We start from the raw sequence: 12,526 nt of genomic DNA, 5'->3' as shown, positions 1-12,526 counted from the left end.
TCCCTAAATCATCAATAGCAGAATTGATTTCTAAAGAATTAGTGGATATCTGGAGAATGAGGCTGAGATGGGAATGCTGGATGGAAAGAATCTAAATATTACAGCACTTGGAGCAAGGCCAGTGTAGCCAGGGCATAGATGGTGACTGGAGGACACTGAAGAGTGTACTTGCTTATGCAAGCATTAGATAATGCACTTCCAAATTTACAATTCATGACAGCATCCATAATTTACAATTCATGATGGAATTATTCAATTCATAGTGGAACATTCACAGAGTTGGGAAACTAATCTTCGATGTTTAGAGGGAAGTTCCCTCTTCTCTTGAGTTAAATTCAACAGTTTCAAAACACTCTTTCCTGTGCTACCAAAACACCCCATATGTCATTGGCATCTGAGTCATCATGGGATGAAATGCCTATCAGATGATCAGAGGCTTCATCAAGAACAACCTAAAAGGTCAAATAGAATAAAACACAGAGCTGGCGATAAAGACCAAAGGGCAATACTTAGCTACCATGCCCTAGGGGTTAACCTCCAGAACCAAACTTAACTATGTTATGTAAAACGCAAAATTGATTTGCCAGAATGTGCATCTAAGGTAATGAATAAAGCAGGCAAGCCTCCTGAACAACCCAAAGAAGTAACCTAAGAAACATCTTTTCCATACTGGCATTTTCTAACCTAGAGTTACAAGTTCAAATTCTTCCCTAATGTGATGGATTCTGGGGTGAGAGAGAGACCACAGTGTTAACAGAAAAACAGAAAATTTTTGTAAAATATGTCAGATATATAAATGGATTTGCAAGAAAAGGTTTGAAGAGAGTCAAGGTCAGTGGTTCTCAACCTTGTTAACTCTGAGACCCTTTAACACAGCGTCATGGTGACCGCAATCATGCAATTATTTCATTGTCACTTCATGACTGTCACTTTGCTACTGTTATTGCAATGTAAATATCTGGAAAGAATGATAAGTGATGCGGAGGCTAGGGCTGGAAGAAGGGATATTCTCTAAGGGAAAAGCAAACCTCAGAGTCAGGCTGATGGAAGATATCTGATGTGTGTCGCACAGGTTGAGAACTGCTAGTCTATATCATTTTCTACTGGTACCCAGCATAAATACTTTTGACTATTGTTGAAAATGCATGAAGAGCTTCCAAACGTCCTGAGTTCAGTTCCCAGCACCCACATGGTGGCTCGCAACCATCCGTAATGGTATCTGATGCTCTCTTCTGTTCTGTCTGAAGACCACGACAGGGTAGTAACACATATAAAATTCAATAAATAAATATTAAAAATAAAGGGAACAGAAAATGCCTGAAGAGTAAAGCGGTAAACTATGCCTTACCAGGACTGAAGGAACTGTTATGTGACTTCTCCTGGAGAGATGAAAGAAACTTTTACTCACCCTAGAGAGGGAGCCAATGAATGATCAAATATGACTGTAGCCACATCTAAGTTAGTAAAATAATGAGTACACTCATTACAGAACTGTGGTTGGAGGGCTATGGACTGAGGAGGAATGTCACACACACACACACACACACACAGCTGTGTCATTGAAAAGTCAACAGCATGGACAATGACTCACAAAAGCTGCTGCCCTAGAGTGCCCTCCAGGACTTGCAGGCCACCCAAGGAGTGGAGAACCTCAGCTCATCTTTATTCCCCATATAACTTTGGGAGGAAACCTGGTAACCTTGTAAGTTTCAGGATCTTTCTGAGGTTTACAGATGTTTACTTATTCTAGGTTGCAATGTTTCAATTTGGAGGAAATTGGTAGCCAGTAAAAAACATGACTCAAAATTTATTCTTGATAAAAGATAATTCCTATTTGTAAGAAAAGAATTATCACCTGGAAGATTTACATTAAAAACTAAGCTTCCAAAGTTCATATTAAATTGCTAGATATGAGAAATGTTATGATCATATAATAGTAAACAGAAGAAAAGTAACATATAAATATGTGTGAGTACCAAGATTTTAAAAATTAGTTAAGAATTAAAAGATATAAAATATAAAATACTTTATGAGAAAGTGTCCAAAGCAAATTAAAATTATTAATCAAAGTAAGCAGTCTAGAACAGAAAGGATTTCACTATGAACACAGTTGTTTTAATTGGAAAGACATAGATAGTTATAAAAGAAGTGAACGAGAATGACTGAAAACACCCAGATAGGAGAAGAGTTGGAAAAAGTAGAGCTGTAAGAGAAACACTGAAAATGTCTAGCATAAGTATAATTGAATTGTGAGGAGAAAGAATGAATTGGAACAAAACAGTGTCTCTAGGGTCATAGGTGAGGCCTTCCTTCAGGTTAGAAAGAACATCAATTAGTTCACTTAAGAAACAAGAGAAATTTCAATCAGGACAATCAGAGAAAAACCCACAGACACACGACTATGCTCAGCACAAAGAAAATCATCTACTTGACATAAAGCTTAAGAAAAAAAGAAGTACAACATTAAGAGATGCAGCAGCTGCATCAGTGGCCTAGGTACCAATGATGAAGGCTAGAGTATGATGGCACAGCATCTTTACCATGCTGGAAGAAAGCATTATTCTATGCTGCTATGCCATTAAAGTGTATCTTTAAATGAAGATAAAATGAAGTCATTTTTCAGAGGCACTCTCAAAATCTAAGAATTCACAGTCTCTCATTAAATAAAATACTAAATGGAGTTTTCCAAGCAGAAGAAAACTTACCCTGGATAGAAATCAGGAGATGCATGAAGAAGTAAGGGATAAAGAAACTAGGTAGATAAATATAAAATTATGGTTGAAATACTTCTAGTAATATTGCATGAGGCATACATAGCATGTGAGGAATTTGATTCCTCATATATAAGATGACTGCAGTCAGATCCAGCACTAATTGACATGAAAGCTTTCCAGAGGCCACTCAAAGAAATCCAGTACCTGGCATTAGCAGGATGCAGCTTTTGAGAAGAACTGGCAATTCTCCCCAGAGGATTGCATGACCCAGGCACTTATGGTTTCAGAAACTCAACAGTCACTCAGCTGTCAACCTGAAACACTGGCTTCTTGTCTTATACCAACAGAGATGAAAAAATGTAGACATCCATTGAGAGTAAATAAAGTGGAAGTGAACTTTATTAAGGAAAGTTGGGGGGAAATGAGAAGGTAAGGAAGATGGAGAGATACCCCTGAGACCAAGAGAGGAAAAGCTGTTGAGCTGGTTTGTCTCAGGATCTCCAGAGGCCTTCTGGTTGAAATGGAACAAAGACAGATGGACTTTTCTGTTGAGACAGGTTATTCTGGTCTATCATGGACTGAGCCAGAGGAGGGCACATGTGCTCTGTGCATATAGCCTTGACATGTATGATAGGTAAGCATACTCTATCCATGTTCTTCACCCAGTTAGGGGTGGATGAAACCCCACTTTTATTAATTTATAAGCATCTATCAGTTAACTAGTGATCCTAACTATCTATTACGTTTTGTCCAGTGTTTTGCTGGCTACAAACTATCCTATGCTGTGTTTGATATCACATTTCTACAGTCAATTTGTAGCTTCACCATGGGAGCTACCACAATGGAGCTGGAGTTGTTGTTGATTACCCAATATTTAACTCCTTGTCTATGGAGCAGTTTGGGAATCTCCACCCTTACAACTGAGTGTGTTCCACTTAGCTGCAACACAGGCAACGGTACATAGGAGGGCAAAGGAGCCTTACGTATGCTCTCTAAGGAAGGAGGGCTCTGAAGAAGCAGGCAGTCTGCTGACACTGGTCCAGAGCCCACTCCCTCCTCTTATTTCCTCCTTATGGTTATTTCACACCCAGTTTCAAACTCCTTTATCTCTCATCCCAGTTTTCTTGACCTCACTGTTTTAACTCTGACCTTCTCTTTAAGCTCCAGATCTATCTTCATGTAATAGTTGTCACCGGTAAGCGATTTTGACACTGGTCCCTTTCCCCTACTATCTTTGGTGATATACCTCCTGACATGAAAGCAAATCCGAAGAGAGTAAAGCCTATTACTTTCATGTGATTATTGATATCCCTTGGAATTCCTTCTTTGAAAGAGGAACTTTTAAACTTGAGCTATGTCTTCCAGAATACCTCATCCTAGAGCCTGAAGCCCATTTCATGACCAAAATTTATCAAACTATTTTGGACACTCTTGGAAGAACATGCTTAGATATTTGAAAGCTAGGAGTTCTCCACCATGGCAGATCTTTAGGCTGTGCTATATATATCATGGAGACTATTTGATTGCATTTAACCTAGATGCTTCATTAACAAATAGCCAGTAGAGCACTGAGAGATCAAAGTCCCCTAAACCACAGAACTCCATGGACTGGCATCTATCCAGGAGTGTTGTTTAAGCTGATCACATCATCAAATATATGCCATTCTGTTCTGTCATGATTTCTTCCTTTTACTGTTTGCATTCAATAGGCATAATCTTAGAAACACAACAGAATAAAATCCAGACATCTTCAGTGTTTGGTGATTAAATACAGATTGGCAGATATTTGTTCTGTCTTGACCATTTGGAACTTGTGAGCAGAGGTTAGATGTATCATAATGATCATTGCTGACTGTTAGAAAGTAGACTCTTTCCTGCCCTGAGTTGTGTTTATTATACCCAGTGTCACTCCACTGGAGGAAACTGATTCCCCATTGCCCCAGCAAGAAGCAATTAGAAATAGCTCCTTGGTTAGGAGTAGGACTTTGTACACATTTCCTCTTCTCTGTGCTGAGATTCTGTGTTTCTTGAATTTTTTTTAACTATAGAAATTTTTTATTAGATATTTTCTTCATTTACATTTCAAATGCTATCCTGAAAGTCCCCTATACCCTCCCCCAGTCCTGCTCCCCAACCCACCCACTCCCACTTCCTGGCCCTGGCATTCCCCTGTACTGGGGCATATAATCTTCACAAGACCAAGGGCCTCTCCTCCCAATGATGTCTGACTAGGCCATCTTCTGCTACATATGCAGCTAGAGACACAAATTCTGGGGGTACTGGTTAGTTGATATTGTTGTTCCTCCTATAGGGTTGCAGACCCCTTTAGCTCCTTGGGTACTTTCTCTAGCTCTTCCATTGGGGGCCCTGTGTTCCATCCAATAGATAACTGTTAGCATCCACTTCTGTATTTGCCAGGCACTGGCATAGCCTCACAGGAGACAGCTATACCAGGATCCTGTTAGCAAAATCTTGCTGGCATATACAATAGTGTCTGGGTTTGGTGGCTGTTTATGGGATATATCCCTGGATGGGGCAGTCTCTGGATGGTCTTTCCTTCCATTTCAGCTCCAAACTTTGTCTCTAACTCCCTCTTTGGGTATTTTGTTCCCCCTTCTAAGGAGGAATGAAGTATCCACACTTTGGTCTTTCTTCTTGAGTTTAATGTGTTTTGCAAATTGAATCTTGGGTATTCTAAGTTTCTTGTGCACATCTTATACATACTTTTGCAATCTGTGTGAGTTTACATATTATAAGCCCTGCTATATCTGAAAAGTTGTTTCCTAGGCACCATCTACTACTTATGGCTCTTATAATCTTTCTGTCTCCTCCTCTTTGTAGATACCTGACCCTTGAAGAGAGAAATTTGATATAGACATCCTATTTAGAACTGAGTGCTCCAAAGTCTCTTACTTTGTAAACATTGGGTGGTTGTGTCAATGTTGATTATCATCTACTGAAAGAAGGCATTTGATGATGAGAGTTGAGCTAGACACTGATCTATGTGTATAGCACTATGTCATTATATTGCTATGTACCTTTAGCAAAATAACAGTCAGTTTCCACCCATGGCCCATGACCTAGCTAGTCTCTTTTTTGAGCACCCTAGCAGTGCCAGATATGGGTTTCCTCTCATGGAGCAGACCCTAAAACTTGCTTATTCCCATAACTTTTCTGTCACTAGTGCACTAGTATCATCTTTGCAGGAACTTTAATGTTTTAGGTCATAAGTTTGAAGCTGGTTACTCTTGGTTGTTTAGTGTGTGCAAAGTACCTTCTAGCACCATGAATACTAGTCAGTAAAGTTAAATCTAGATGGGAACCAGCTTAATTTTCCCATGTTCAATGTCATAAGTAAGTGGTGTCTTCACAAACAGGATCTTACTATCAGGTTGTAGAAAGTAAGCAATAGTCCTTCCTGTGATGTTTGGGATTGGGGGATTCCATGGAACCCGTTTAACCAATAACTCAATAAGATGTAATTCATTCCTGTTACTGAAGATTTATTTGGTATTATAAGATGTCTAGTTGGAGTATTGTCTCCCTCATTATATGGTGAATTAAAAAAAAAAACTGTGTGTTTGTATATATATATATATATATATATATATATATATATATATATCAGCATCGACAGTAGTAGGTATTCATATGGCTCTTCCAAAAGTCTTTCATGTGAATCACCTGTTCCAATTTTTGTATTTTTAAAATACAATTTTTTTAGCTTAATTTAAAATTATCAGCGTATTTACCACATTTAGCATTTTCATGTAGCTGTGATGGCTAAAATCTGCTACCGGCTCCTTTAAAATACACTGTCTAGATGATCTCATTTTGTTTAGTTGCAGTAAATGGAGAGCTTGAGTCTCTTAACCCATATGAGAGCATCAAACCGTAGAGCTAATACCAGTGTGACTTTGACGATGGTGACCATGTTGTATAGCTTGTCTAAAAACGTCCACAGGCCATCCATTTGTTTATTTTAGAATAATAAAGCATGTATAGACTTAAAACCCATGGAAACAATAAGGGAAAAATAGAGTCAAAATACTTTGAATTTGTAGTGCTCCAAGACAGGCAAACACAATTTTTGTTTAAATATATTTTAAATCTAAGAATTCTTAAGACTTTAAGCAAAGAGAATGAAAAAATGTGCAAAATACAGACTTTAGAGCAATGGCTCTCAACCTTCTAAATGCTGTGACCTATAACACAGTTCCTCATGTTGTGGTGACCCCCAACCATGAAATTATTTCATTGCAACCTCATAACAATTATTTCACTAATGTTATGAATCATAATATAAAAATCTGATATGTAGGATAGCTGTTATGTGACCCACAAAGAGGTTGCAACCTACATGTTGAAAACCATTGTAAACAAATCAGGCTCAAGTATATCAGGAAAAGTAGACTTTAAAAAAATTTAGAAACATTGAAATCAGAGCCAGGTGTTTCATTCAGTATGTACTCATAATCTAGGTATTTGGCCAGCCAGCTGTGTCTGAGGATTATGAGTCTGAGGCAGCATAGAGTGTGTCCTGGTTTGCTTTTCTGTTTCTATGTTAAAACCCAAACCAAAAACAACTTGGAAGAGGACTTTACAAGTTACAGTGGTCAACTGAGGGATGTTGGGGCAAGGATTCAAGTCAGGCAGGAACTTGAAGCAGAAACCACTAAGCAATCCTCCTTGCTGGCTCATGCCTGGCTAGGTTCCTCACACAGCCCAGAACACCTGGGTAGGTATGATGCTGCCAATGTAGCCTGGGGCCTCCCACATAAATCAAGACAAGTCTCACAGACTTGGCCACAGACAAACTGATCTGAGCAATTCTTTAACTGATGCTCTCTCATCTCAGGTGACTGTAGGTATGTAAGTTAACAATAAAAACTAATTCCATGGGCCTCCTAGTCAGACTCTGTTTCCAAAACAAACAGAACTGAAGAGAGCATTTCATAGTGAATACACAAGCACACCACAGTGTTTGACTCTTACATGTAGAGTTGCAAATGTTGTGAAGCAGACTCCTTTAACTCAGCCTAAAATCCTCGGTTTTTGGTTTGACTTTTTATTGCTTTATTCCATTTACAGTCAGCAACATTTATGATGGATGTTTAAAATGTCATCTTCATTATCTGAGGTCCAGAACTTATAGTACCAAAACCCAGAATTCTGCCACATCTGTCCCAAGAGCAAATGGCTCAGCCCACGACCCTGTTACCAGATGAACTGAACCTTTTGCACACAGATGTCCATCGCAGGCTAACTCTTGTCTCCAGCAGCAGAAACACAGTCACATTCTGGAACTGTAGCTTCTGAATGTCTGTAACAGTGACGAAAATAAGAAAGACTGAACCACTCTATAGACTCTTAGTTTTGTGTCTCCGCAACTGCTTATGGAGAGACAGAAAGGAAGGCATCAAGGCTATTTCGCCACCTTAATTCTATGTAACAACATGTAATGCAGCTGGGAGCCTACTGTGAAAGTAAATAGGCCAATATAATGTAGTCCTGGCAAACAGAACTCATTTAACTCAGGCTTCTGATATTTGAAAGGCAGTGATCTTTGAACTTTACAAAGAAATTGATTCGAGTAGCAGAAGCACTGACCTTACTCTTTTCTTTCAGGCTTACTACACTAATGGTGTAAGGAAATGGTGAGCAGAAGTGTTGGTGGCACATTCCTGCTTGACTCAAAGGAAAACAGGATTGCTTTTACTCAGGAGAACTGCTCTTTTACAGAGAAAAAGGAAAGGTGAATAGAGGGACTACCCAATAGAACCCAGGCAACTTCAGAGCTTCCAGGGAGATACTGGTAAGTGGGCCACAGCTCTCTGAAGTGTGTTCTGTGGCCACAGAAGTTGAGATTTTCTGGGGCTAGGATACCATCACATTTTAATGAAATTAGAAATTAGATAAGCACTCATCATTTTAAGTGTATAGTTCAGTGATGACATCAGACATCCATCACCTCGGTGTTCTATAGACCAATTTAAAGCCCACATCTCCCCTTACTAGTTTGGCTACATTTATCTGTTTTCTCTCACATTGGTTTTGAATTTTCAAGGATATATATATATATACACACATATATATGTATATATACATATATATTCACATGCTTTGTGGCATTTTGTATTACTATGTAGAATTTTTCAAATTTTTAAGAAACTATTATTTTCCTAGAAAAGATTTTAGAGATTGTATTTTTTCTAATTGTCTTTCCTGTTTCTCAGAAAATTTAGGATGTCCATGTGTCTGGTTAGTTACTATACACACATTTCTACTCGACACATAAAATAATATTTTTACACTTCATTAACCTTTTTTGTATCTTTAGAAGTGCCGTTTCCTTGCTGAGAATTTACATGGCTTATACAAAGCTTTTGAGATTCATCAACGTTGTGAATATCATTTGTTTAGTAATTGGTTTATAATTTGTGTAACAATACATGTTTGAAGAGATGTTCATAAAAGCATTAAGAATGATTGCAAATGTGTTACAAAGGCCAGGTACCCAGTGAGTTACTGTTCTTGCTCAGCTCCAATTTTTCTAACATCAGTAAATAAATGCCTTAGATGTTTCATTATTACGCAATGGCTCAAGTCAGAATGCTAGGCGTGGCCGAGCTCCTTTTCTTTCTTTTAACCCTTAACCTTTGAGTGGTGCAATCCAGCACATTCTGGACTTTTAAAAATATGTTTTAATTAATTCCTTGAGAAGTTCATACTGCACTTAAAGAATATTATTGGTATTTTGGGATGCGAAACAATTGAAAGATTTAAATAGGAAATTAGATTTGGTCCCTGGGAGCTGGGGGGGGGGGTACTGGTTGGTTCGTATTGTTGTTCCTCCTATGGGGATGCATGGCTCTAGCTACATATGTAGCAGAGGATGGCCTTATGGACAACAATAGGAGAGACCCTTGGTCCTGTGAAGGCTCAATGGCCCAGTGTAGAAGAATACGAGGGCAGGGAAGTGGGTGTGGGTGGGTTGGTGAACAGGAGGAGTGGGGTTGGGATAGGGGGACGTTGGAGGGGAAACCATGAAAGAGGATAACATTTGAAATGTAAATAAAGAAAATATCTAATAAAAAAGAAAAAAAAGGAAATTAGATTTGACTTGTGTAGTGAAATTGAAAGATTCCAAAATACTAATAATTATGAAGAACGTGGAGGGATAGAGAAATGGTTTAGTAGTTGAGAACAACACTTGCTGCTCATCCAGAGGACCCAGGTTCAACTCACAGCATCCACTTAGTGGCTTACAACCATCTGTGACCCCATTTCCAGAGTTATTTGACATCCTCTTCTGGACATTTTCAATACCAAACCCTTGTGTGGTACACACATATAGATGCAGTTAAAATGCTTATACACATAAAATAAAATAAAATAAAATAAAATAAAATAAAATAAATAATGAAGATAAGAACTTGGAGAATGTATTAGAGAGGAGAATGAGCACTCATAAAAGTTTATGAGTTTATCAGGAGTCCAAAGAAGTGAGAGTAGGTGCTCTTAAAATTTGCAAGACACTAGATACAAGATGAGAGATTGGCAGTCATGCCACATTTCAGGTGAAAGAACTTATCTAAGGCCTCATAGAGGATGATGTTAATGAGAAAAGAAGCTTCATATAGCTCTCTGGTGCCTTCTCTTCCCTGTGCTTTGATCAAGTTAGCCAGCATTCTTAAGGAGTTATGCATGAATATCCTTAGGTCATCTTCTATTTACTTGGAAGAACTTAGAGGACTAGAACCACACTTAGACTATTTTGTATGACTTCATCAGCCTTGGGGTAGAATCCTCATGACTAAACCCTGATGCTTTTGTGAAAAGAGTGGGAGATTAGAAGAGATATTTTCACATTCAGAGTCCCTGTGTTCTGTTACCTCCCTACAACTCTGTCCAAAGAAAAGACAAATCAGATGTGGCCTGACCCTGAGCTCTTAGAACTGTGGACCTCCTCCTAAACTCCGTCTGCAGTTCTGCGTAACTATCAGTATCAAACTGATGAAAACGACTTGGTGTTTTAGGTATAGAGACTATAAAAATTCAGAGACTGCTATCTTCGTTTTTAAAACAGATAAAGTATATGTCATAAAAACAGATAAACTTCAGAGTCATTTTGTCAGTGCACTGGAGGAGCTGTGATCAACAGTCTGGAAGTTTGTTCAGGTGCACTGGTGTTTTTGCTTTTGCAGGTAATGTTTGAAGAATGGATGGATATAATACATCTGAGAATTCCTCTTGTGACCCTATACTGGCACACCACTTAACATCGATTTACTTCATAGTGCTCATTGGAGGACTGGTAGGCCTCATTTCCATCCTATTCTTGCTGGTGAAAATGAACTCACGTTCAGTGACCACCATGGCTGTCATCAACCTGGTGGTGGTTCATGGGGTCTTCCTACTGACGGTGCCTTTCCGCTTGGCATACCTCATCAAAGGGACTTGGACGTTTGGATTACCCTTCTGCAAATTTGTGAGTGCCATGTTACATATCCACATGTACCTCACGTTCCTCTTCTATGTGGTGATACTAGTCATCAGATACCTCATCTTCTTCAAGCGTAGAGACAAAGTAGAATTCTATAGAAAATTACATGCAGTTGCGGCCAGTTCTGCCATGTGGCTTCTGGTGATTGTTATTGTTGTGCCCTTGGTGGTTTCTCAGTATGGAAATATCGAAGAATACAATGAGCAACAGTGCTTTAGATTCCATAAAGAACTTGGCCATGATTCTGTGCGAGTTATCAACTATATGATAGTCATTGTTGTCATAGCTGTTGCGATGATTCTCTTGGGTTTCCAGGTCTTCATCACATTGTCCATGGTGCGGAAGTTTCGCCACTCCTTACTATCCCACCAGGAGTTCTGGGCACAACTGAAAAATCTTTTCTTTATAGGTATCATTATTATTTGTTTTCTTCCCTACCAGTTCTTCAGGATTTATTACTTGTACGTTGTGGCGCATTCCAAGAGCTGTAAAAACAAAGTTGCATTTTACAATGAAATCCTATTGAGCACAACAGCCATCAGCTGCTGTGATTTGCTGCTCTTTGTCTTTGGAGGAAGCCATTGGGTTAAGCAAAAGATTGTCGACATGTGGAATTGCCTCTTATGCCATTAGCCAAGATTACCATATTCTTTTCTTCCTGTTGGGAATTGGAATAAGCAAGGAGCTAAGAATGATTTTTCATTGCTTCATCGAAACCTGGCCTTGGCCCAACCAAACAAAAGGAATAAAGAGTGTCCAAGTGCTCTACTCACTCCTGATAATATCCCTGTTGTGTGTGAAGGTGTCCATGCAAAGATGCGTTGTAGTGAACCTATACGGAATTGCCATATTGCATTATTTTCCAACATACAGTGTCTGCTTGGTTATCTGGAAAACATGTGTCTACTGGGTGCTGGAGTTTTGTCAGGGCATGGTGACTTCCTGGGTTTGAAACACGGTTTCCCTCCTAGTCTTTGAGCTGCAGTTAGCTGAAGAGTTAGTTCCACTCCACCCCACCTTCTGAAGGATCATCCTGGTTATCACATGGCTCCAAAGAGAAAATCTCTGCTTGGTTTATCAGACTAGTTGGCATAGTCAGCACACCTGAGAAGAAAATGGGAAAGTTGGAGGAGCAAGAAACTTCCGTATCATTCTAAATTTGGAGGAAACACCAGGACTTCTGCTCTAACAAGCTTTTCTAGCCTTGTCCTTTTAAAGGTTATGTTTAAGGACTTGAGGATTGGCAGCACACTGTAGTCCATCACCCTCTTTCTCCAAAAATTAAATTAATTGTAACCTTCCTAAG

General features: G+C 39.0%; 1 protein-coding gene across 1 annotated transcript; it reads left to right on the top strand.

Annotated features, from left to right (window-relative positions):
* Positions 1-10,857: 10,857 nt before the first annotated feature.
* Positions 10,858-11,942, top strand: LOC110308714 (probable G-protein coupled receptor 141). Its single transcript, XM_021181122.1, has one exon. The coding sequence runs from the start codon at positions 10,936-10,938 to the stop codon at positions 11,851-11,853; it is 918 nt and encodes a 305-aa protein (XP_021036781.1). The 5' UTR covers positions 10,858-10,935; the 3' UTR covers positions 11,854-11,942.
* The last annotated feature ends 584 nt before the right edge of the window (positions 11,943-12,526 follow it).

The sequence above is a fragment of the Mus caroli genome, chromosome 13 (assembly GCF_900094665.2).
Source record: "Mus caroli chromosome 13, CAROLI_EIJ_v1.1, whole genome shotgun sequence".
Taxonomy (NCBI): domain Eukaryota; kingdom Metazoa; phylum Chordata; class Mammalia; order Rodentia; family Muridae; genus Mus; species Mus caroli.
Note: the sequence above shows the minus strand (reverse complement) of the source record. Positions and strands in the feature narration are given on the sequence as shown.